The sequence below is a fragment of the Sus scrofa genome, chromosome 13, assembly GCF_054392235.1.
Source record: "Sus scrofa isolate SSC_HxYL_T2T_F1_AM1 chromosome 13, Sscrofa_HxYL_maternal_Yorkshire_Landrace_v2.0, whole genome shotgun sequence".
NCBI lineage: Eukaryota > Metazoa > Chordata > Mammalia > Artiodactyla > Suidae > Sus > Sus scrofa.
In genome coordinates, this window is record NC_139395.1 from 128158031 (window position 1) to 128185582 (window position 27552).

Below are 27552 nucleotides of genomic sequence, written 5' to 3' on the forward strand. Positions count from 1 at the left end.
TGAATGTGAACTGGAGCTCTCAAGTGCTAAGCACAGTTGTTTTGCTCTTTGTTCCTCAGCAGCAGGAGAGAAGAGAAATTTTGAAACTGTTGCTAAGAAGAGACCATAGAGTGGAAGTTGTGGGCTTTTCCTCAGAGCAGTGGATGTAGAAGAAACTCTGCTTTATTCAAAACCACAGTGCAGGAAACACCGATGTCTGCCAGGGTTCAGTGGAGAGCCAATGGCAGACATCTTTTAGGTCCTGGAGTCAGAACAGCCCCCAAGGGTCTAAGGGTCAAGGTAGAACTGTTCAGATTTAATGGATATCGAGACTCCTGCTGCCTGTAGTCATATTGGGGACAAACTGAGGATAAAGAAATCCATAAGATCTATGAATTTGCTAATATCACACCAACTTTGGAGACTTTCAGAGAGTCCGAAAGTCATAATGTTTCAGAAGAGTAGGTTTTGGAATTTAACAGGCCAGGCATGATACTCCTGATGGTTGTACTTGGGGAAATTACATAATTCCTAAGTGTCAGATACCTCATCTGTAAAATGGTGATTATAATAGTACTTAACATGTAGGTCTGTTTGATTAAATGACATATGTCAAGTGCTAACCTTATAGTAAGCCCTGGCTCATTTTAAGGGTTCATAAAATTGTTTATTAGCATATTATTTTGGATACCATAATATGGGCATGTTGCAAATCCAAACCTGAGTCAAAGATAAAAAGGAGACTCATAGATTTGTCTGGATAGAGGAAACTATCTTACTGACATAGGAATATGCAATGACAAAAAGGAGAACTCAGAAAAAATAAAAACTCTTCAGCTGAGACTGACAGCTCTGTGCATTCACAAGGGAGATCAGGTGGAGACTGATTGAGCCTGAGAAGACCCCATGGACACCCTTCTGCGCCCTGACTGCAGTGAAGCTCGCAACTACATTAAAACTCAATTACAGTGGCTTGTTTTAGTCAGAGTCCAAGTTTTTTTTCCTCCCCCCTTTTTATTTTATGGTTTGTGGCTTGTGGTGTCATTTATCTCATGTACATGTGTTTCTAATGCAAGCCACACAAATGCTCTGAAGGAGGAAAGGGTGTGAGGTTTGTAGAAATAAATAAATACTATAATTGGAAATGAACATATAGGAACAAAGAAGATATTTTAGAATCTCGGGGGAATCATGTGCCAAAAAGGGCCAGGAAAGGAGTCATGGCAGGAACAGAAGCTGTTTACATATCGCTAAAGAGAGTTTTGTGACGTTAGTTTGAACAATTAGTACCATCCAGCACATATTCCTGGTCAAGTAACTCATAGAGTATATTCACTCTATTCTTTCAGTGCATTTATATTAATTCTTCTGTTTGCCAATTTCTATATTGAATTATTTCTTTCTAATAGTGGAAAATGTTGCTGTAAATACAGTAACTCAGGTGGACCCCACTCAACATTTAGTTAGAGTCCATTACACAAATTGCAGTTGAGCACAGGTACCCAAAGACAGACCAGCCCACTTGGGGAACTGGCAGGTGGTCATACATATGCAAGCAATATAAAACAAATTTAGACAAAGCTGCTGGATTTCATTAAATAATTTTCCCTCAAATGGTTTTGACCGCATTTTGCAATTTATGGCTCATTAATTTGTCATCTTATAAGCAAACCTTTTATAAGTCATTGAGAGATCACGGTAACTCAGGCCTCAGAGTAAAGTTTTAGTTTCATGCTCTCCAGCTTGATGACCTGCTCTGCCTAAATTCAGGGTACTATTACCTGATTCAAAGTAGGCCTTGCCTAACTTTTTTTTTCTAAAAATAAAGCACAGACAATAGTTTCCCTTTCCCTTATATATTCTTCAATTAGTGAAGCATGAACAACAAATAATTATTGTCATTTCTTTTATGCAGTTAACATACAAAATTGCAATTAGCTGAGGAATTCTTTTACAGCAATTGCCAGGGCCATTTCACAAAATCAGATGGAAAAAAAAATCTCATTATACTGAAAAATTAAGTCAGGGAACAGAGTCTTCCGAATTACTCTTTTATAGTTTTTTATCTTTGACCCTGCTTTCAAATTGAGACCATTAAAACTTTCAACAACAAAAATTTATTCCACAAATATGGGCTTTATTTGTACAAACTAGATTCATACTGAAAAATTTATATCAAATGTTTTTAAGCCTATAAGGAATATCCTTAAACTTAAATTTAAAAATTCCTCTGGGTACTCAGAGTTCACTGGTACAGCATCTAAAGTAATACTGCACGAAGGTGCGTAATGAACGCCTTTTGATGATGCAGTGACATTTCTAAGAAATGCCTTTGCCTCAAATCAATCCACCCAAACCAGCAAATGATTTGACATTCAAAGCTTCAGGAAATTCTGTATGAATATTTTTTCCCCATTGTACAATAAAGATTCAATCATAGAACTGTCAGAGGAAATTGAGATTCTGCCTTATGTTTTAAAGTTAATCTGCCAGACTCATTTATTTATTTTACTTGTAAAAATAACTTTTACAAGTAGGAAAGCCTTTAGATGTGTTCCTAATTCTAATAAGATCTGCACAGTCTTTTATACTGTTGGAGTTAAAATATTATTGGTATTTTAATGTGTCATCACAATCAACGAAGTAAGTCAACCACCTATGACAAACATGATTTTCTACCAAAAACATATATAACTCACATTCATGATTAATTACCACTAATTCCTGGAACTATTAAGCTGAACTCTTTATGTAAAAGCTCTGTTTTTGTAAAAAAAAGACTTAAAGTCAATTCTGTAATAATAAGATAGAATTGGTGCTTGTAAGCCAAATGTAATAATAACTTTTCTGCAAATATTAGCCACTCTTCTCTCTTAACTATCTGAACCACAGCTAATGATTAACAGATGCTTCCCATTCTCAAAAGTGCTTGGATGCACTGCTCTATTTCTCATTATTTCCAGGTTCTTACTCTTGGAACTTAAGCCTTCTGGTCATAATTTATTTTAAGTCTGTACTTTAAAGTGGTAAGCTCCAAATACTTCTATTTTCTTAAGTTCTATAGAATTTCTAGAGTGATCCTTTGTTAGTGGATCACTTGCAATATGTTCAACCTTATTCTAAGCATTTTTGTTCATATCGTTTAATCACAGTAATGATACAGATATAGTCCTATTATTATTTCCAGTTTACAAATGTGCTATTTAAACATAAAGATATTAAGTGAATGGTCTAAGTGACATGGCAAAGTTATGATTTGAACAAGGTAGTATGACTATAGAGGTCAGCGAATTCATGTAATTCCTTCATTGTGATTGTTGAGCAAGAAAGTAATAGTACTGTGATCATATTTCTAAGTGATATTTGTAACATATAACTTATTAAAATGAAATTTTTAAACATAGATTTACTATCTAAATTATTTGCTAGCTGTTGTGTTAAGTTGGATCTGCAGCAGCCAGAGACTGTATTGTATATACTGAAATTTCAGGCTATTTCTGTATTTGTCATTTCTTTCTATATAATTTACTTACTTTCAGCCAGTAAAAATGTGTGAAAGAAAGCATTCAGAAGTATCAATTTATTTTTAACATAATCATGTGCTTAGCAAGAATACAAATTCATTTTTATTGATCTAAGCTTGTCATAGTCTAGAAAAAATACCTTTTAGTTCAACTTTAATTTGCTTTCTTTTCCTGACAAAGGAATGTGTATATAAAATAGAAATGTCTTATAATATATTGAATCTTAAAAACGATATATCCTTCATTGTGGGCTGGGGTGGGAAGAGATTTCATCTAAACAAATAAGATAGGTTGAAAACATGGAGAATATATTGTACTGTTCATAAAAATTGCATTATATGAAAAAAGACCAGGTGGTGCAACATAGACTGTAAGGATGCTGCAGATATTTCTGTTTGAAGAAATGTAACAAACTTTAAGACCTATCTGGTCCACACCAAAGTACGTCTCTTTTAGAGAAAAATTCATGTGGTAGGTTCTAAAATCTATTACATATATTTTTTAAATTACTTATATATGAGTGGTTGTAAAGTAATATGACAATATGAATTAGTCATGTACATCCCCATTATAGAAACGATATAAAAGTTTGGCATAATCATACAGTCATACCTAAGACCTTCTGATTTTGCTGAAAATTCCTTCTTATAAAGTTCCTGTTGTAGTTGAGCATTTAAATGTTCCAGAGGAAAAAAATGTTACATTTCTTTCACTTGACCTCAGGGGGCATGGGGTTTTTGTTTTTTGTTTTCTTTCTTTTTTTTTTTTTAAGCTACATTATTTCTGGAACAAATTAAATAATCTGTGCTTACTTAAAATTGAATGTGTTATTAGTTTTTTTAGTAGTTCATTACTCGGCTTAATTTTTGAGGAGTTCTTTGTAAGTAGATGAGGTTGGACAGAACTGTCAGGGCAGAGATTGATATTTTTGTAAAAAGCTGTACTATTTTCCTTAAGGCAAGATAATTTTTAAAGAAATGGATTTCTAGTAGATTTCTAATAAATATAAATTCCCTTTATCAAATAAGTATTTAAATGCTTCCTTGTCTATGTCATCCCATACTTCCTTGGAAATTTTCTTAAAATATATTGATTTTGTTACATCAAAGGGCTTAATCTACCTGGTACCTAGATACTGCTCTCCTGGAAAATAGAATTTAGTGTAAATTTATAAATGTGTGATGAGTCCAAAAGTGGTAGTAAAGGTGGCAGGCAGATATCCATCATAGTGAGGAGTTAATATCTGTATCTGCATTACATTTTAATTGATGGCTCTGTCTGATGTTTGAAAAGCGTTAAATTGCTGATGTACGTGTGATGGAATACCTATTGTCAGGCTATAAATGAAAACTCTGCCTCATCACTGCAGTTGGGTTTTAAATGATTTGTAGAGAAATGACTTTGAATGTTTGTATTAGAGGTCAGAATTGGAGCTCAGTTTCTGTAAGTAACTCCTGTGTGCCAAGTCTTCCCTGAGTATAAACATGCTCTACAATTCAATGCTGAAAAAAGCTGTTAGACTGATTTATTTAAAATGGGAGGAAAAAAATAATCTGGAAAACTATATTGAGACAATGTCTAAATAAATATATAATGTATAAGCTGAACTCTTAAAGAAGTAAAAATAAGAGTTCCTGTCGTGGCTCAGTGGTAACGAAACTGACTAGTATCCATGAAGATGAAGGTTCAATCCCTGGCCCCACTCAGTGGGTTAAGTATCTGGCGTTGCCGTGAGCTGTGGTGTAGGTTGCAGATGCCGCTTGGATCCCGCATTGCCTTGGTTGTGGAGTAGGCCAGCAGCTGTAGCTCTGATTGGACCCCTAACCTGGTAACTTCCATATGCTATGTGTGCAGTCCTAAAAAAAAGAAAAAAGAAAGAAATATAATATCATGTAAAGATGGACCATTTAACCCCACAATTATTTACCATTATTTACCATTAATTTATTAATCTCATATTTTTATAAAACCACAAATCACTCAAGCATCACATTTCTCAGTCTAAAGAATTATTCATTGTTGGACCTCGGTTTCTCTTCTGTAACATGAGAGTTTAGACTCATGTATTTTAAGGATACTTTATTTCTCCTACCACTAGGTTGCTCCCATTTCCTAGTATTCTTTTTTTTTTTTTTCCCTTAACCAAGTGTAATTTAAAGTCTCCTTCTATCAATTAATCAACCCTCTTCTAACTTGTCTGAATAATTATCACTAACTCCATATTTCACTTCCTTTCTCTGATGGTCTCAATGTGACCAAAGGCAGAATTTAAATGATGCACTTTGTTGAATCATCTTGGGAACCAGGCCAAGCAGAAAAAAGGGAGAGGGCAGGAGGCAATGAAGAAAAGAGGGAGGGAGAGAAAGGAAAGTATTGGCCAAATCACTACAGAGGCTGTTCTAATACAGAGTACCATCTGCATGATAACAGTATGTCATGTGGTGCTTTGTAAAAACGTTTTAGTCTCTGCATATAGACTAACTGTAAAAAAAAACAAAAACAAAAAACTGGGCATTCCCATTGTGGCTCAACTGAAGTGAACCCATGAGGACCCAGGTTCTATCCCTGAACCTACTCAGTGGGTTAAAGATCTGGCATTGCCATGAGCTGTGGTGTAAATTACAGATGAAGCTTGAATCTGGCATGGCTGTGGCGGTGACAGTGGTCTGCAGCTGTAGCTCTGATTCGACCCCTAGCCTGGGAACTTCCATATGCCTCCGGTACAGACCTGAAATAAAAAATGCATAAATAAAAAACCCAACCCGGTAACTAGTGTGTGTGTGCATGTGTGCGTGAGTGTGTGTGTGCCTATTATGCTACCTCCTCCCCTTCTCCAAAATGTCCTACAAAATTATGAGTTCTTTCACATTATTTAACTCAATTTATTTCTTCCAGCAATCCTTGATCATCCTCCTTTCTCTAATACCAGAAGTGTCCATTCTGACCCATATAGCCTATGTAACACTAATGGATGCTTTAAGTTTGCTGTCTCAGTTAATCCCGGTGACCTCACTTTGAGCTTTGTATTATTATGATGCCCATTTCATGGATGGAGACTCTGAGTTGCAGAGAAGTTAAGCCTTTTGCTCATGGTCACCCTTTACCAGCTTTTATGCTGAATCTCTGGCCCGTACGTTCCATCCTCCGTCATAGTACACCAGTCTTGATTTTTCAGATAGTCCATGCATCATGCATTCTCATTCCTCTGTTTACAAGTTTTCCCCTGCTCTCCTCTCACACCCCTGATCTGCCCTAGTTTAAATCCCCATTTCTTGCCAGAAGTACTTCAGAGTTCACTTTTGGGGGGAATCATTTCCCATATTCTCTGCTAGAATCTGTCACTCCTGAGTCTCCCTTGTGCTTTGCATATTTTATGTGACTGACTTGTTTGTTCCTATAGCTGTTCCTCTGATTGAATCATGTCTTCCTTGTGGAATAGGGATCTGTTCATCTCTGTTCTCATGGCCCGGTACCTGCCATGTTTTAGATACTCATTTTTATTGAGTCAGCAGCTCTGGACAAGAACAAATCCTAGATGATGGGATAGCAGATGAGAAATCTAGTCAGAATTACAAGTTTTATATCATCTAGTTAAATTATACTTGAACTTCCTTAAACACTCAGAACATTTTAATTTATATGGACCTCTGCCAGGCAGGATTGGAATGTTATATACCCATAATTCTACGCATAACACCACTCCCTTTCATGAAGTGTTGCTTTGTATTTTTTCATTAGAGTTCAGTTGTTAACAACTGGCCCTAAGGCACTTAGCTAATCAGTTGTCGGGTTGAGCTCTGTTTTTCACCCACCACAGTGGGACACATAGAAAAAGCATAAAGCATAGTGAGAGACCTTAGAATCCAGCTGGGATGACAACTCTAATACACAGAAAATTTAAGTATAAATACTCTTAATCTGTAACTGTAATACACCAGTGTGTTACTGAATACAGACTGAAGACCACTTGTAGTTAATTAGCCCAGTTATCTTAATACCACTCTGCAGGATACAACAAACTGTCATCCAAAACAGTGTAGGGGAGAAAAGCCTCCATCTGCCACTCTGTAGCAAGGTTATGAAACTAAGCTCTCCTATCCTGGCAAAAGCCTTCCCTCTTTGGATGGATGCCACCCCAGACATTTATTTAAAGTTCAGTGAGCCAGGCCAATGCATGTCACTAATTCCATGGAACATGTTGGCTTTCTGTGATATCCTTAAAGTTTTCCAATCATTTTGATAACTTGTGATTAGACAATACACCATATTTTTCTTCTTGTATTTCTCTGGTGTTGCTACTTCATGTAGCTGATCTTCTTCTTCACCAGAATTTGTGTTTTTAAAATTAGTTATGGTAATATAACTCATCCCAGGGTCTTTTTCTTCTCTTAATGAATCATAGCTTTATTTTTCAGTTTTTCTTTTCTTTCCTTTTTTTTTTTTTTTGTCTTTCTCTTTTCTTTTTATGGCTCCAACTTTGGCATATGGAACTTCCCAGGCTAGGGGTTGAATGGGAACTGAAGCTGCAGGCCTGTGTAACAGCCACAGCAACACAAGATCTGAGCTGCATTTGCAAGCTATGCCTCAGTTTGTGGCAATGCCAAATCTTTAACCCCTGAACAAGACAGGGGATTGAACCAGCATCCTTGGGGATACTATGTTGGGTTTTTAACCCAATGAGCCATGATAGGAACTCCTATTGCTTAGTTTTTCTTAAAAGCGATCTTGAAAATGTGTGAGCATAAACTTTGCCTTCATTGTAATACATTATCTCCAATGCAGTTTTGCATTTGTGACTTTAATTCTCCTAAGCTTCAAAGGAATTGTGTGTATGTTTGTGTATGTGTATATATGCCTATTAGATGTTTTCTCATAGCTTTTGTATCAAGTACATTCTTCTTTTATTTATGCTTTTTTTCCCCTATAGTAAACATCAAGAGAAAAACAAAAGATTAGTATGTGATTTTCTGTAGGGATTGATCTATTTCCCCTGATTATAATAACTAAAATTTGACAGAGACCTAATATAGATTACTGTTTGGTTTTCATCTTAGAGGTTTTCTTGGTTGATTTATTTTCAGGAAATATACTTCTCTTGTTTTCACAGGTAAAAAGATGGCCTATCAGAAGGTCAATGCAGATCAAAGAGCTCCAGGCCATTCACAGTATTTAGACAATGATGACCTTCAAGCCACTGCCCTTGACTTAGAGTGGGACATGGAGAAAGAACTAGAGGAGCCTGGTTTTGACCAGTTCCAGCTAGATAGTGCTGAGAATCAGAACCTGGAGCATGCAGAGACTGCGGACCTCAATCTTGACTCCATTCAACCAGCAACTTCTCCCAAAGGAAGGTTTCAGCGACTCCAAGAAGAGTCTGATTACATTACCCATTATGCAAGATCTGCACCAAAGAGCAACCCCTGCAACTTTTGCCGCCTTTTAAAAATATTTTGCACAGCAATCATTTTATTTATTTTTGGAATTTTGATAGGCTATTATGCACATAAAAATTGCCCTTCAAATGCTACATCTTCAGGAACACTTGATCTTCAGTTATACCAAGAGATTCTCAAGACAATCCAAGCAGAAGATATTAAGAAGTCTTTCAGGTAGGTGTGGAAGAAATGGAGGTTGGTAGGATGGATCTCTTGGGAAAGATGTCTTACAGGGAGTATTGAACTGGTGATCTTGCTCTGATTTCAGGTAATTCTTGTAAGCTGAGAAATGTAACTTCACAGGGTGGGGTGCATTCTTTTTCAGATTTATGATACCTCAGTGCACATTTATGGTTCTGTTTTAATACTTGATAATAAGAATCATAATTACTGTGCTGACTAAAAGACTCTAGCCAGTGTGTTTTCTCCCTCTTGGGAAAGACCAGGTAGGCCAAATTGGAATGCAAAGATTGCTGGATATGTGTGTAATAAAAACTAGGGCATTAGCCATATGATTGAAATTTTTAATGACTCAGAATAAAATAAACCTGCTTTATGGACTGAAATAACTGCCTCTTATGGTCAGGAGCTAAGATAAGCACTTGTGGTATTTGGTCCCCTGCATCACTGAGCTTCCCAATGAGAATTTTTATTGAAACACATTGGGTTCCATACATCCAGTACTTCTAAAAGGTCATCTCTCTCCTTAAAGTAAGTTTGTGAATGACCTCTCTAGTCAGAATGTGTTGTATTTTAAGTTAAATTATCAGAAAGTATTCTTCATTAGGCCTTAATTCTGAGTTCTTGTGAAAAATTCCTATCATGTCATATAACTAGTGGGTAACTAAAACTTTGTCACTTGGTATACGATCAACATAAATGCTGAATTGTAAAGGCTTGCATAGTTTACATATTTAGTGAACTGAGAAACTGGAACAGGAGGATTAGATTTTGGCCTCCATATGCATTTTCCATGTTTGCCTATAAAGAACAGTTCTAAGTGAATCATACCTGTTGTGTGTAGGTAGATGAGAAAGAGAGAGAGGAGGTCATAAGGATATTTTCTTATGTTGGTACATGTGCATTCCTGGGAATCTTCTAGAGAGCATACCCACTGAAGAAGCATCATTTAATCTATGTGCTGAAATATCACATGTATTGATGTTGGTGAATTATAATTTCCTTTATGAATATCACTTCTGAATGACCATGGTAAGGTGTATTTCCTACACCTTGCTATGTCTGCCATTTACTGTGGACATGTCATATGTAGATATTAACACCTTCTGTGGTATTTCTCAATGTAAATTTGTTTCTATTGTATTGAGTGAAAGATAATGGCATCATCTTATAATAAATGATTGTGTTAGTGAGGACCCAACCACAATAGAAAACTCCCTGGGTCTTCAAAGTAGAGGATATTTAAAATGGGGAAATTATTCCATCAGTGATGGAAAACTGAGAAGCTAATCAGGGGGCAGTGAGGCAGCCAAGAGATGAACAATAAAATGGAGCCATTACTAAACTTGGGCTGGAGGGACAAAGGAAGCTGGGGTAACTTTCTGCATACACAAATGTGGAGGTGGGAGTGGGGGTATAACCACAGCCAGAGGCATCACTGATGGCCTAGTAGGAAGTACCATATCTTCTCCCTTCCTGCTGCCCTGTGGTGTCCTACTACCTGTCTTGTTGGCTGAATCCAGCAGGAAGGCTGCTGACTCAAGAGTCTGGGAAAACTCATCCCAAAGATCCTTAGAGCAGGGGAAAGGCAAGAGGTATGTCAATACCCACACCTTGGAATAGAACATGATGGAAGATAGTATGAGAAAAAGAATGTGTATACACATGCACACATATATTTATTACTGGGACACTATGCTGCACAGCAGAAATTGGCACAACAGTGTAAATCAAATATACTTTAATAAAATGTAAATTAAAATGTTTAATAAATAGATATAACTTTCACAGGGATTTTTTAAAAGAAAAAAAGGGATGGAGAAAGGAAAAAGAAAATAGAAGAATTCTATAAAACTGTCAATTGTAACTTCATTGTGGACATTTCATTTCATTATGAAAGTGTCTTCTAGCAGAGGATACATGGATTTAACTTCTTAATACTAAGAATAATTACATTTTCCTGAGCCAACTGCTTAGTTTTTAACTATGGACACTGACTTATAACCTAGACTGCTTCCCTCTTTACTTTGGTTTTTAGTAAGTTCAGAGTCAAATTTATATTGAGATCATAAGGAACTTACAGGTATGCACTTTGTGTACCAAATAGCCTACATCTTTTCTCTCTTTATATTCCTTTGGCTTCCTTTTTTTATTTTTTATTTTATTTTATTTTATTTTATTTTATTTTAGCATTGCAGATAGCTTTAAAAACTGGCATGTTCTTTTTGCATATAGCTGGTTCTAAAACTTTTTAAATGTGTTATTAAAAGTATTAATTGCTTCAAATTAGGTGTTGCATTACAGTAAGGATTATATTCTCTTAAATGTGAAAATCAACAAACTATGTAAAATATATAACCGCCGACAATTTTACTTCTAAGTAGTATACAGATTCACAATGGTGTTCTGTCAGGTAGACACATCTCATTCCTTACTGAGATAATAGATTTTTTTTCATCAAAAATAATATTTTGGTACAAATATGTTTACAGTAACTTTCTCCAAAGAACATTTCTTCATCTAAAGATAGTCATGCTAACCACATGCCTTACTGTGGGTGCCTGTGTTTACTAAATCAGCTTGACATTGATTCTGTACCTCACAAGTTTCCACTGTTCCTTTTCATTGATTTATGATCAGTTAGGGATAGTTAAAGATTCTCACTAGTCTACTGTTTTGTTCATCAATTGCTGTATCTCTTCTCTATTTGTTCTCCTTTCCTGCCCATTGCTCTAAGGCTACATCAATTCTTGCCAAATATCTTAACACTTAAACAATGTGAAAGACAGTCTTTTTATAATAGATTAGACTGCAGATTCCATGAGGGAATGGAGCCAATGTGCTTTGCCTATCATTAGAATCCTATTGTCCAGCAGACATTGAATAAGTATTTTTCTAAGGGAATAAACAAATGCCTGAATAGGTGAGAAACAGCTCTGTTTTTGTTTGTTTGATTTTTATGGCCACATTCACAGCATATGGAAGTTCCCAGGCTGGGGGTCAAATCAGAGCTACAGCTGGCAGCCTACACCACAGCCACAGGAACACCAGATCCAAGCTGTTTCTGCAACCTATACCACAGCTTATGGCAACGCCAGATCCTTAACCTCCTGAGTAAGGCCAGGGATTGAACCTGCATTCTCATGGATACTAGTTGGATTCATTTCCACTGTGCCTCAATGGGAAATCCCCAGATCTGTGTTTAATTGACCAATTATGTATTCTTTTTTTTTTTTTTTTGTCTTTTTAAGGCCGCACCCTCTGCATATGGAGGTTCCCAGGCTAGGGATCCAGTTGGAGCTGTAGCTGCTGGCCTTTGCCAGAGCCACAGCAATGCAGGATCTGAGCCACCTGTATGATCTACACCACAGCTCGTGGCAATGCTGGATCCTTAACACATTGAGCGAGGCCAGGGATCAAACTCACGTCCTTGTGGATGCTAGAATTATATATTCTGAAAATAATTTTACTTATCATTTAATTTTTCATATTATGAATATACTCAAATCATGATAAATATAATTCTTATAAAATATTCTTTATATTATATAATTATATTGTAATTACTCAGAGGATTAATCCAATAAGTGACAACCTATATCAAAATCAGATATTGTAAAAATGCTAAAATGTCACTATTGATCTCTCAGTCCCAGCTGAGGCTTAAAGAAAATTTTTAGTACATTTCTAATTAGGACCAGCATGCAGAACTTTGGAAAAAAAAAATAGTATTAAACTTTGAGATGATCATTCTGCTGTTGCCTATGAAAGATAAGAGAAGTTGAGAAATAGAAGAATGGAAAAAGGAGTTTGGGAGGAAGCTTCCAGTGGTTTTAAGCCCCGGTATTTTCTCAAGGAGGAAGCCTCAAACGCTGTGAACAAGGGGTTTAATAGAATTACTTGGAAGAACTGTATGTCTGTCTCACACTGTGTGTCCAACATGAGAGTGACCTTTTGTTCCTGTTTTACTTACTCTGACTTGCTCTATTTCAACACTGGAGGTGTCAGAAACTCTGAGAGAAGAGATGTAAAAACACAAAGCAGAGAAGAAACTGACTACTCTCATTTTTTTGACTGCAAGTTTCCCAACGTAAAGATAGCCAAGAAGTGGGGAAGTATTCAAAGTTCTGACTAAGTGACAGTGGATCTTTTAATAACTCATTAGAGGAACTCAAGTCACTTAACAGTGACCAGAATGATGGAGTTTTTAATCCAGAAGTAGGAAAAAAAAAAAAAAAAAACAGCCGCAATTAATATAAATGGTAGAAAAACAATTGCTTTGTAATTACGTTACCTGAGTCATTCTTGCTTTGTGTAGAGGTTACATGTGTGCTATTTTTATGTAATGTTTTAGAAAAGAACGTATTTGAATAATGTGTTGATTTGGAGAATCAGCGATGGCTATTTTAGCTGCATATTCCAATTTAAGGACCTAGTTATCCCATAGGAAATCCTATATAAGCAACTACTTGGTATCATATTGATCAAATAAAAGAAAATCATAGTCAACAGTAGCACAGGGATATTAAGACCGTGAGTGTATGTGTCTATTAATCAGTCTTCTCAAAAGAGTCTCCTGGTCTTATCTGTCTATACATGTTGCTATTTGAAAAGTGTATTCACCATTTTAAATTGTTGATGATTTCTTTCATGTATCTTCTGTGGCAACAGATAAGGTATATTCAGATACACATCACATATATCCAGATGCATTAGATGTAAAATAGGCCATTAAAACTTGTTTTAATGTAGGCTTTTGGTGCCTTGGAACAATAACAACTTAGATAACTGAAGTTTGTTGTAAGCACCAAACAGGACATGAGGCTCACAATAATGTATGAATAGGAATTTATTTGATTAGACCTTATTGATATAGAATTTGGTTCTAATCAGCTCCAAGGTCCCCAATAGCCTCAGTCCTCTGATTGCTGCTAAAGATTTGAACCCCTAAGGTGATTTGACTCCCTTTCCATCTACTTTTTTTTTTTGCCTTATTCTTTTTGGTTTTTTTTGCCACTACTTTTTGTTTGCCTTATTCTTCTCTCCAGACCAGCTGCTATGTTCTTCAGTACATATTCTTCCATTCCTACTCTCTAGAATGAAATAAAATTTATTATCATTTTGGAAGTCAGAGACATTTGTGACTCTGTGTGAAGTACTTATCCCTAGTCTAATCAGCTTTGGCCAGTTGGGATGCTCATCATCTTGTATAAAATGTTTTAGCTATGGCTATTAAGAGAACTCTTTAACTTAGAAGAAGCTTAAATGTGACAGGTACAATGTTTTATTTCTATTGTAAAATAGAGTCACAGAGACTTTATGATATATATTGTTGAATGAATGACCTATATGTGTGTGTATGTATGTGAGTCCACATATATATATATATGTCTTCTAAAGGTCATATCACATGGCTGAACAGAGTAAAGTGTGTTGCAAATTTCTAAAAGTAGTTATCAAGTATAATAAATCTTCTAAATGAATAAGCCAGTGAGGTTGAGTATATTTTTGAATGCAGGAATGTTGTCTTTTAACAGCTATAGATGCTGAGAAATGGTGAGAAGAAAAGGAGAAGATATGTTTTGTTCTCATTATGGCTAATAATGGTATCTTTTTGTTTTAATGAAAGGGGCACATTGCTTTTCCTTCTTATAAATAAAATGTATCCAGGATGTTAGAATAAAATAAAAACTTCTCATAACCCTACTACTTTTTTCCTAACAGTTTATTCTTTCTTTCTTCCTGTCTTTTCCTATCAACAAACTTGTATTATACCATGTATACATATTGAGAACCAATTTTTCAAAACGATAAATATAAATTTGAACCTTTACATTGAAATGCAGCTGGTATTCCGTTATAAAGAGGATATGAATTTATTAAGCCTATCCATTATAAATTCTGGGGAATAGGAATGGAGAAATGTGTACTGGAGAACATCACAGCTGGTATGGAGAGAAGAGTAAAGTAAGCAAAACGGAATAGGCTCAATAAATGTAGGAGTATAAATGTACACTTAGATTGTCTCTACAAACATCTTCATACAAAGTCTTTGTGTGGTGGTTATTTAATTACTCCCTTCTGATAAATTCCTGGAAGCAGATCATAGATTCAGGGAGTTTAAATTTGTTTAGTTGTTTGCTTTGTGTTTCCAAATTGCATTGCACGACTGCCAGAATTCTAGATCCTCATTTTTTGTGTTGATGGGCCAAAAATAGTGCTGACAAACTTTTCTATTTTAATTGACCATTTGTATTTCTTTTTGCATGTATGAACTACTTTTAAAATTTAAAATTTTATATTTACTGAATATTATAAAAGTAAAATAATATTAATATAAGCACAGTGTCCCATCTTTCTGGATTTTATTTAGTCAACCCATTTTATTTGTTAAATGAAATGAACAATAAATATCTCTACATTTTTAAAATACCTGCATTATTTGACAGAGGCAATATTTTTCATCAATTTCTGGCCTCGTACAATAAATTAAGCATGATTAAGTTATACTGTGAAATGATCCTTACAAACATTAAGTAAATACACCATATTTTCCTAGCTGGTGATTAACTCTTCAAAAGTTTAGGAAATGTTATCAGTTATCTTCAGGGATTTTTTTCTCTCCTCTTATCCCACAGGAGTATATTTTTAACTTTTACACTTTAAAAATGCAAAGCTTGATGAGGGTAATGCAGTCAGCAACTGTTTTTCAGTCTCCAGCTGTACTTTCTAACCATCTTTCTGCTCCCCCTGTGTCTTGAATTATATTTTGGCCTCTGTCTTTTTACTGTTTGTATATTTTTTGTTCCTCTACAACTTCAATATAAAAGGGAGTGGGGGCAGGAAAGTTGGGAGATTTGAAGAAGGCAATAAAGCAACTGGCATTTTAATTGGAGAAAAACATGTAAATGTATAATAAAAGTGAGCATAATTGATGCAAATGATAACAGAGTGAATTTAACAGTAATAGAGTGATGGTTCCTAAAGGAAGTAATTAGCTGTTCTATCATTGATCTCTCCAGATAAAAAATGCACATTGTCTTAAATTTAATCACAAAAGGAATACAAAGGATAAGATTTATTTAATTATGCATTGTGTTTTATTGCTCTGGACTTTAGTTAAAGCAACTGCTACACTCAATTTCTCAGTGTTATATAGTGTGACATTAATTCTCTTAACTGACTGGATCAACTCAGAGGTGAAAATTTATGAGTTTCACAGTTCCTCAGGCATTTCACTGGAGCCAGAGCAGCATCAACCAATAGGATTAGTGAGGATTATTGACTGCAATAGCCACCTTCTCAATCCCAGGCATCCTTTGAGGTCTGGCTTAGGTGCCAACTTCTTTATGATCCTGTTTTTTGGTCTCCCACCAGTTGAGTTCTCTCTCCTTGCAATTCTCAGTGGTAAATGTTTCTCTCTTTTTGTTGACATAAATCACTTTCTGCTTAACGGCAGAGGAAAAACTATGGGTCTGCCCCAAACCTTGAGGCATAGTATGGGAACACTCAATAAATCTATATTGCAGGAGACAATGCACCCAAAATACAGACTTTCTTTTTTATTATTTTTTATTATAGTTGATTTACAATGCTATGCCAATTTCTGCTAGTGACCCAGTCATATATATATACACATTCTTTTACTCATACTATATTCCATCATGTTCATCCCAAGAGATTAAACATAGTTTCCTGTGTTGTACAGTAGGACCCCATTCCTTATCCATTCTGGATGCAGTAGTTTGCAAAAACCCTTACTGCCATGTATATTATCATTTTTTAAAAGAACGTATACTTCTGGCTGTTCATGTATATTACTGAAATTGAAAATTATGTATATAAAACTTTTTTTTAACATATTTTCTCTCTATTCTGATAGCAGAGCTAAAAGTTGATTTTGAAGGTAGAGGATTTTCTCTAATGAAAACATGTGCCACATGTCTGCTGTATTCCAGGCTCTGTGCCAGTCACTTGACAGTTTTTAATGATATTGTGTTTAATCTAGAGAGCATTTCCTTTCTATAAAGAAGAAATGAAAGTAAAAATTTCACAGAAAGGTATTTCTATGATTACATATTTGATGGAAGTGTGAAGTAGTATCTCTCAGTTCTTTTCATGCTGTGTGTTTCAGGAAAGGATTGTATCAGGCGAGGGCCAGTTCTGCCTGAAGTCTTGCTCTCTTCTTTCTCAGTGGTCATGTAGAATCAAAGGACTCCTACCCCCCATCTTCAGACTCTTTCCCCTACGTTTCTCTTCTCTTGTCCCTCCCTGCTCCCTGTGTAACACAATTATTTTATCTTCAAGTTTACAGACTGCAATCAGGTTATTTATTTTCCTTGTAAGTGAATTTTCTTTATCTTTTTCACCAAATGTATCTCTGGTGTAAAACATCAGGACTAAGTTAGATTATTAAGGATCAAAATGCAGGCGTTCTTAGTTTTTCACATTTGATTTTTTCTTAATGGGAGGAATATATTTTACATAATGAAAGGACTCTTTTGCAGGGGCGATCAGTGAAATATTTTCATCAGATATATCAAGGTCATCTGTGCTTACTGGCTGCCTACCCTGAAAATTGCTCAACCTTAATGCTCATCACATTTTTCTTATATCTTTCCTGCATTGACTATAATAAGCTTTTTCATCCATTCACTTCTTGATCTTATTCATTCCAAAAAAAAGGAACAAGATCAGTCAGACGCTGTACAAGGGTAAAAAATAAACCTTTTCCTTTGAGGATGGAGTATGTCAGTTTCCTGTGGATTCACTTGACTTCCCGACACTCTTGCCATAGAAAAGTTGGTAATGATCATGTTCAGTAGAGTGAAGTATGGTTAAACACGGAAAAGTTGGGAACTGATTAATTATTTCTCTCTTTCATGTTCTTTTTTAATGCCAATGAAATCAAGATTCAAATAGCAGGCATGGCCCTTTGAGATTTGCAATTTGAAAATCTCAATCCATGCTTTAGAAATTAAGCAAAATACTTGAAAATTGCAGCTGAAAGCATTAATCTCTTAATTTCATCAGAATAGTTTACAGGAGAAATTTAAATTAAAATACATGTGAAAATAGATAAATTGATTTTCTAAACATTGCATGAAGTATGTTATTACAATCACTTAAAAATGTTTAAATAGGTGTTTCTAGCCGATGGGAGAGAATAGAAAGTTGGCTTGTAATTCAGATATTAAAAAAAAAAATGGATGATGGGAGTTCCTATTGTGGCTCAGTGGGTTAAGTATCTGACCTTGTCTCTGTGAGGATGTGGGACTGATCCTTTGTCTGGCTCAGTGGGATCCAGAATTGCCATAAGCTGTGTCATAGGCCACATCCTGCAGCTCTGATTCAACCCCTGGCCTGGGAATTTCCATCTATCACGGTGTGGCTATAAAAAGGAAAAAAAAAAAAAAAAGATGATGAAAGTTTCCTCACTGCTGCTCCTATCTTGGGAAACTGTAACAAAATGGATAGGTGATTTTTTTCCCCGAATGTTAGATTCTTATATAACTCTAGCATGGTGGTTATTTTTATATATCAACTTGGCTAGACCATGGTGCACAGATGTTTGGTCAAACATTATTGTAGATATTTCCATGGAGGTATATTTTTAAAAAAAGATTAACATTTAAATCAGAAGACTTTGAATGAAGCAGGTTATCTTTAGTAATGTAGATGAGTTTCATATAATCACTTGAAGGCCTTAATAGAAAAAGACTGACCTCACAGGAAGAAGAGGGAATTCTATCAGCAGACTGACTGCTTTTGAACTCTGTGACTCTTCCCAGAGTTTCCAGACTACTGGTCTACTCCACAGATTTTGTTTGGACTTGCCAAACCTCTATAACTGCACATGCTGACTCCTTAAAATAGAAATCTCCCTTTCTCTAAATATATACATCCTGTTCTCATTCTCTGGAAAACCCTGACTAATAATACATTGAGATTTAAGGAACTTAAACAAATGCATATGATTTAGCTATTTTTTTTAACTCCAGGATAATTTAGTCAGTCTTGAAGATTAAACTAAATAATACGGAATATTGATATTGAAATATTTTTTTAAAAAGCCAGTTCTCATCATTATCCTTATTTTATTAATTTCTGTTCTTATTTTAATATAATATTAAATTTATAGGGTAGAATTTAAAATTATATTCTGTGTCTATCAAGTATTTAGCATAGTTTATTAAAAATGCTTAATTTTCTTAACTTGGTGGCTTGGGTAGTTAACTCCCCAAGCACAAATGTACTTCCCAAATTTTACAAAGAGTCATTCTTATCTGGAAAAAGAAATGGCATTGAAGTTCCTTTCCCTTTCATTATAACTGGAGCAAATATATTAAATTTTATATGCCTGATTTGGGAAATCAGTTTCTGTCTTCAATAACTGATTGTGTGTTATAGCTGGGTCCTTTACAAATGAAGTACACTTCTATTGCTTAAAAATTGCTTTCCTGTGCAACATGATGTAGTAATGAATTAAATCCAAATGAGCCTTATATTCACAATGTCATAATATGTAACTCGTCCCCTGTGGAACTTTTTTATTATCTAATACAAGGCAAGCTAATATCTTCCTCTCATGACTCACTTCTCAGAAGGGTATGCAGTTTTCAGTATTAGAAATAAAGAAAACTCTGATTTGAGATCAAATTACCTTTTTATAAACTTTAAATCACAGAGAGCACCTTATCATGTCCCAAAATATGCAAATCAAATTCTGATAGAACAAGAAACAAAAGAAGTAGTTCCAATTGGATGGAGTGCATTTCTATCTGTGAGAGAAAAAATGAAACTGAACATTTTTCTTTGAACAGAAATATGTGCAGGTGGTTTTTACCTTCAATAAAAATAAAATAAGTGTGGGTGTTTTCTCTCTGTTTCTTCACTTGGTTTCATCATATTAACTCTATTCTGTAGGGAACAGCTTGTAAGATCAGCTTGTACCAATATTGTAGTTCAAGCTGCTACATAGATTTAAAAGTTCTAATTTATTAGCTTGATAATTTTTGTGATTTGGTGAAACACATCAGATATTCTCTTATTACAGCTGCCGTTGATGTCTGGATGGCATATCAGAATTTAATAGCATATTTCAGAATATGTCTTGGTATTCATATAGGCAAAACACAAAGGGAAAATAATGTTTATTTTAGTCCAGAGGGGCAACCAAGACAAACTGTATCAGATTTTCATAGGGTGCTACTTCTTATGACTATCTGTGGGTTTTTTTCTTAGCCAGAACATGGCAGATTTTTTTTTTTTTTTTCCTGCATCTTATTCTGGTGAGCCACATAGCTGGATCTGAATCAGTTGCTGTGATAGAGATCTAAGCTTTTCTTCCACCACTCGTAAACTTAGACAAACTAAATGCCCATAACATCTGTTTCTCCTTTTTCAAATTTTTGAATTGTGTGTCAGTCATAGTCTAAATAATACACAAACACATTATTTATATAGAAGAGTACTAGGAAGATAGAGGCAATGTCAAATTGCTACACTGTTATGGGTAAGGAGACCCCTCATCTTTCTAATTTAAGCATTTGTATTGTTCTTGGTCACATTTATATTACATTATAAAAATAACACCCAATGGCTTACCTCAAAGACCATTTCAAGATGCCTTTAAATACCAGTACATTTCTTAACGCCTGTTTTTATTTATTTAATGATTATTTATTGAGGGTTTACTGTGTGCTGGGTTAGCAACAAAATCAAATTTAAAAATGAACAAGCCATAAAGATACATGAATTTATGGAATTTATGTTGCAAATGGCCAGAGGGAACCAATGGAACATGCTTGTTCTGTAAACTAAGTATAATGACTCAAAATGATACATTGTGGTAAGTAAAGAAGGAAGGAGAGATTGACTAATATACAGGTCTTTAGTGTTTAATTCTGGATGTAGTGGTCAATTCAGTTTCAAATGGAAATTTAACTGTGTTCTAGGAGTGTGGAGTAGTCCCTCCAGACCTCTAACCCAGGCTGCCTGTGGGACTGTGGATTGCTCAGCAGCAGTTTGTCAGAACCTATACCTTCTTGCACAGAGGACTTTTATGGGGCTCCTCTCCTGCTAGCTTTCTGCCATCTTTGCAAATAAACAAGAAAGCTAAAAGAGTGAGTTCAGTAGGAGATGGTGAACTCTGACCACTCTTGAATTTCTATTCATTTGCAATATTTAACATGGAATTTAATTATTCCAAATAAGAAACACTGTGCTCCATTGCTGCTTCTCTTAAAAATTACTGAAGTTAACATCACTTACTTAAGTTCTGCTTTCCTTCGCCTGAATAGCCTCATTTCTAAGGATTACCTCATCACTGCTGGTTGTTTTTATTTAGTGTTTTTTTTTTTTTTTCCCTGAATTACACATTACATACAGAATTGGTATGTTGTGAATAATAAGTAAAATCTTTGTTACAGCTCAGTCTTATTCTGGACCATTCCATGGATGATTTGTTAACCCTGGATTTTTAGTTCTTAATTCTTGTTTAATCAGTTGCAATCTTTTTTTTTTTAAAGAGTTGCAGTTTGCTAATTATATGTAATTACAATCTGGCACCCAGTGGTGCATGTTAGCTTTTAAAGACTGCAGGCAGTATCAGAGTTGCTTTACAGAAAATATGAAAATATTCAGGTGAATTTTCTTAATGTCTATCTATACTGCTACTCCATCCTTCAAATGGATGGGGCCAGGGTCTTGGAAAGTATTCTTCTCTAGCTCTTTTGGCAGGAAATGTCCAGAGGGAATTGGGACCAGAGGATTTTCAAAGTCTCAAGGTGTGGGTTCTCAGAATTGAGAAAGTAGCACCTTTGTGGTAATCATGAAGGTAGTGATTGCTGCTAGCAATTTTCATTCCAGAAGTAAAATTCTTTTTCTGTGCTGGCAATAGGGGCCAACTGTATGACAGACAGTACTGATGTTAAACATTGCCACAGTGATCTGTAAGCAGGAAAAAGAAGTTTGGGCACTGGGGGAAAGGTCACCTGGAAAATAATTTGCTGATTGATTGAGGAAAAAAAAAAAAAAAAAAAAAAAAAAGCTGTGGGAATGACACAGAATGACCAAACAGAAAAAAAAAAAAAAAAAAGAAAAAGAAAAAGAGAAAGGGGAACTATACAGTAATTTGAGAGGTGAAAGAAACAAGATGACAATCACCAACAAAACAAATTGTTTTCCTTCTGCCAGGTGATTTAAGAGAGTGTTTCTAGTTTCTAGATGAGAAACATGGAAGTTCCCAGGCTAGGGGTCGAACCAGAGCTACAGCTGCTGGCCTGTACTACTACAGCCACAGCAACTCAGGATCTGAGCCGTGTCTGTGACCTACACTGCAGCTCACAGCAACACTGGATCCTTAACCCAGTAGGCAAGGCCAAGGATTGAGCCTGCATCCTCATTGATACTAGTGACTTTCCTTTCCAGTGCATCACAGCACAAATTCCTAGATCCTAGAAAATTCTTAGAAGGGGAAAAAAAAGAGGCTTCACCAGAAGCTTAATGGTAGAAAGAGTCAATAATAGGGCAATGGGGAAATGGCAACTCAGCTCTGTTGCAGACCTGAGAGGCCTCCCTCCAACATCCTGGGGGGGCTCTGTGCGAGCCCTGGAAAGAAGGTGAAGACTTGCCCTAGGAAAAACTCATCCAGCCTGAGTCTGAGTCTTGGAAGTGAAGTAAGCATCTGAAAAGAAATCTTGAGAAAACTGCAGAACTTAGCAGAAAACCAAACATGTAGATCTCACTTTACCTTGGAACATTGTCCAGGACTTTCCAGGATCTATATCTAAACTGCACACTCAATGTTGATAGAGGTCATGCAATATTTTTCTGTAGATGAAACTATTAATATAACTCTGTCATAGGAATATTTGTGTCTAGTTTTCTGAAATCCCCAGAGTGCTGGGATATAGGAATTTGTACCTAAAGATATTGTTGCTTATGGTCTTTGTAGGCAGCTACTAGTACTATATTTGAGAAAATAAAATAGTAATGACTTGGGTTTCCATCTACTCCTGAGTCAGTTTCATTTTGAAGCTATTGCTCACAACTCAGCCATGGTCCACAGATAACTTTAGGCAGTTCTCGGAACACTTAAACCCATGTTTCTCATCATTCAGAGCCACTGATTTCTGCTGTCAGGCAGTTGGGAAAAGGTAAATTAGGGTCATTCCTCATATAACATCATTTCCTTAAGTCTCAGTGCTGCATTTCTGTAATGGGCATACTATTTGAAGTCAGGAATTTCTATCACAGGTATGATCCAATCCCAAGGAATTCAGCTGTATGATCTTAAGGAATTTCTTATGATCCTAGTTGACTCATTTATAAAATGTAAGTAATAGTCCTACCTTCATATAAATAGATAAAAACATGTACTTAGGGGTTAGCATGTAAGAAACAGTATTAATCTGCTATTTATCATTATTGTGTTTTTTTGATAATAAAAATGTCTTTGGCTCTTCTCCAGAAGTAATTTCTCATTGATCACTACTTTAAGTTTTATTGAAGTATAGTTGATTTACAATGTTGTGATAATTTATGCTATACAACAAAGTGATTCAGTTATACATATACACACATTCATTCTTTTTCAGATTCTTTTCTCATATAGATTATCACAGAATATTGGGTAGAGTTTCCTGTGCTATTCAGCAGGTTTTGTTGGCTAACCATTCTATATACTACAGTGTGCGTATGCCAATGCCAGACTCCAAGACCATCCCTCCATCCTCCTGTACCTGTCCCTTTTGGTAATAATAAGTTTGTTTTCACAGTCTATGAGTCTGATTCTGTTGTGCACATAAGTTCATTTGTATCTTTTTATTAGATATCACATATAAATGGTGTCATATTTGTCTGACTTCACTTAATATGATAATTTCTATGTCCATCTTTGTTACTGCAAATGGTATTATTTCATAGTTTTTTTTAATGGCTGAGTAATAATCCATTCCATATATGTACCACATCTTCTTTATCCACTCCTTTGTTGATGGACATTTAGGTTGCTTCCATGTCTTGGCAATTGTAAATAGTGTTGCAATAAACACTGGGGTGCATGTATCTTTTTAAATTATACACAAAATAATAGGCTGATATAGACTGGCTTCTGGGAATGTGGCCCAGATCATGTCTCTTTATCTCTCCCCTCTTGTATCAACTTTATCATCTTTCTCCCAAGTTCATGTTAGTTTTTTTCTTTTCTCTTTTTTTTTTTCAATTTACACCATTAGAATCTCACCTTGCATATTCCAAGTATTTTCCTAAACAGTCATCCAAGAAATTTCATTTTCAGCCAGAATAATACTTTTTTTTTGGTACCAAGTGCATGATGATGTTTGTAAAAATAACTTTTATTGTACCTTACAAATATATTAAAATATCTTAGTCCTCAGTGCATACTGAGGAAAAATCCAACTTCCCTGCTGAAAACCACACTCTGTCATGGCAGCAGAAAGCAGATAAGCAACAGAAGTTCATTCTTCTCTTTTGTTTTGGTCTTTTTAGGGCTGCACCCTTGGCATACGGACGTTCCCAAGCTAGGGGTCAAATCAGAGCTGTAGCTGCTGGCCTAGCCACAGCAGTGCCAGATCTGAGCGCTGCCTGTGACCTGCACCACAGCTCATGGAGTGCTGGATTCTTTAACCCACTGAGCAAGGCAAGGGATTGAATCTGCATCCTCATGGATTCTAGTAATTCCCACTGAACTACAATGGGAACTCCAGTTCATCCTTTTTAAATCATACTGTAAAGGCTTGAGAAGTTAGGATAATTTCATGAAGAGCTTTGGAACAAAGTTGGTTGGAAGTTGGCTTTGATACAATGAAAAATCATCAAAGGGTTCTGAGTAGGAGAAATTCAAGATCAGAAATGCCTCTTTAGAAGATCACCCTCTGAAGTACAGGTTAGAGAAAGAAAATGGAAACAGGAAGGGTAGTGCCGAGGTGGTTGCAGGTGTCACTTTCATAGTAGACAATGTTAACCAAATGTGTAGTCAGTGAAATATGTGTTGGTGGATCATCAGTGATGAGATGTACAAATGCTAAAATGCTTAAATGAGAGGCAGAATATACAAATTCTATTTTATGTCTACTGCCCAATTTTGATTCAAACTAAGTTTCTCAGGCTTTGAGACTAAAGCATCCTTTTCAATACTTTTTGTCGAGAACTTGTGAAAGTCTGATATTTTACAGACCCACCAAGCTAACACATTAGTATGTGCTTATTGAATGGATATTTGCTTAAGATATGAGACCCTGTTTCAAAAATGAAAAATTGTTTATTACAGCACAGCAACCATCCTAAGTATTATGTTTGCATGAGTACTTTGAGTCCCACGCACCAAAGGGTGATGAAAAGACAGCTGGTTGACAACCCTAAGCATGCAGTGGCTACATCACAGAAGAGGAACCTCTGATTTAGGGATTTCAAATCTTTCATACTGGACAGTAATCACACCTGCAAGAGACACTGTATTCATCTTTGCAAGACAGTAAACAAACCTGACCTTTTCTCTGGGGGAAACACTATCTCTATCTTCCAAGGCTGTTTGCTATATACATGTCTTTGGAAAGATCATTCCAAGTAGGGGCAGTCTGTGCTTTGACCATAAGATATACGGAAAGGTGAGAGTTTCATGAAGAAACAAGTTTTATCTTTTGTTCTGATTTGTCAGGTCTTAGTAAATTATATCTATTAAACATCTGCTTCATGTTGTGGGTAGGTAGGAGTGAAATTCTATACAGTAGTCTCTGATTTCAAAGAGCTTGGAGTCTTGGGGAAGGATAAAAAGAACAATATGTCCCAATGGTAAATAGAAGTTAACTGTCAAAATTATAGTAGAACAAACAGACAAAGTGCCATCAGCAAAAAGAGGATTCTCCTGAAGGGAATAATAAATCACATGGGTGTTGCAGCAATGATTTTCAACACTTGAATTTAGCTTCATTGCAAAATTAACTCTAAGTCAAACCAAACCTGAGAGAGAACCTGGGGCAGATATGGAGGGAATAGGGGTGTAAATAGTTGGAAAGAAGATTTTGACAGAGTACCCTCTTTAGTCTATGGGCTACATGGTATTATGAGACCAAAGTGAATATAATTTTTCTTTCATTGTCTTCAATGCATATTTTTTAAATGTATGCTAAATATATGTGATATAATCTTAGAGTTACTTCAGGCATTGAAAAACTAGCTATGCTTTATGATACTCTGATGAGGCATTACTAATCATGTGGCAATTAAAAACAGGAAAGCAGAATGTTAGAACTAAACAGACATTCTGGGATATGCTCTAAAACCTAAACTCTTTAGCCATGGTTGGAATGTCATAATAACACACTGGGATCTAGAAATTCTTAGAATGAAAAAATATGCCTACAATTTGAAAATATTGTGATATTATTCATTATGTAGTGTTTTGTGAGGTGGGGGCTTAGATTAATTATAATATGTAAGCAGTGAGGGAATGTCTAAGGAGATAGGTATTGGTTGTAGTCATTCGTTGCAGCCCATTTAAATCATAAAACTTTTCAGAGTTGTTCTTTCTTTTAAACAAATAATTTACAGGTTTAACTGATCTGTGTCCTTTCCCAAATTTTTATAGTAGACTAAAATGGATTTTTGAAGCTAAGCATCTGTAAACCTGGTTTTAATTGGAAAATAAATATGTTGAAATATCATTGACTATCATATCTACTTTAATATCAGATAGTAAAATACTTCTATTTTTCTCAGTTAATTGAAACTGTAGTATCTATTACATATTAGAATTATATTTGTAGAAAGAAATACCAATTTCTCTATTCTTGAAATTAACTCTGATTGCTACAGTTTAAGCTCTTAACAGGAGTGCTTGCCTTGTCTTTCTGATGGCCTGAACCAACCAAAAAACAAAAGCTTGTTAGTATTTGTATTCTGTTTCGTGTATGTGTGTGTGCTTTCCAGTAAAGCTCTATTATCAATGCCACAAATGTTAAGTATAGTTGCCTGACATATTGGTATCAGAATCTATTCAAGATGGTGCTGAGCATATACCCTTGTCTTTATTTTAAGTAAAAGATACTAATAAAACATTTTTACAAGTTTTACGTATAACTCTGAACATTTCTAAAGAATAGATAACACACTTAATACTTTCACACCAATTCTACAAGTACAGTGTTTGCATAAACAAATATGTGTACTTAGAGGCAACAGATATAAATTTCTCTGTATTTTGATTTAATAAATGATCCACTTAAAAATATTTGCTAGAAATCTGGGGTGTGAAAATCTTAAGTTCTCTTAGTGATGGAGCAATAATCTATATTACTGCTTTGATAAGATGCTGATTTACTTGGACTCTCTCAAGTCAGATTTAAGAATGTCAATATTCTGAATAGTTCAAAAATTCTTCCCAAATTTTGACAGTGGCTATAGAGAGATCA

The 27552-nt window shown here is 35.3% G+C and overlaps 1 protein-coding gene across 50 annotated transcripts in view; it reads left to right on the forward strand.

Moving 5' to 3' along the window:
- The window catches only part of NAALADL2 (N-acetylated alpha-linked acidic dipeptidase like 2), a 1339033-nt gene that overhangs the window by 588163 nt on the left and 723318 nt on the right, over positions 1 to 27552 (forward strand). For 43 of the 50 annotated variants that reach the window (XM_084990315.1, XM_084990322.1, XM_084990307.1 and 40 more), the window contains one exon: positions 8611 to 9112. The exons of the other annotated variants lie outside the window; for them this stretch is intronic. In XM_084990315.1, the coding sequence (XP_084846441.1) occupies positions 8619 to 9112 (494 nt within the window). In that variant the 5' untranslated portion in view covers positions 8611 to 8618. The remainder of the gene's footprint in view (positions 1 to 8610; positions 9113 to 27552) is intronic. 50 annotated transcript variants of the gene reach the window in all.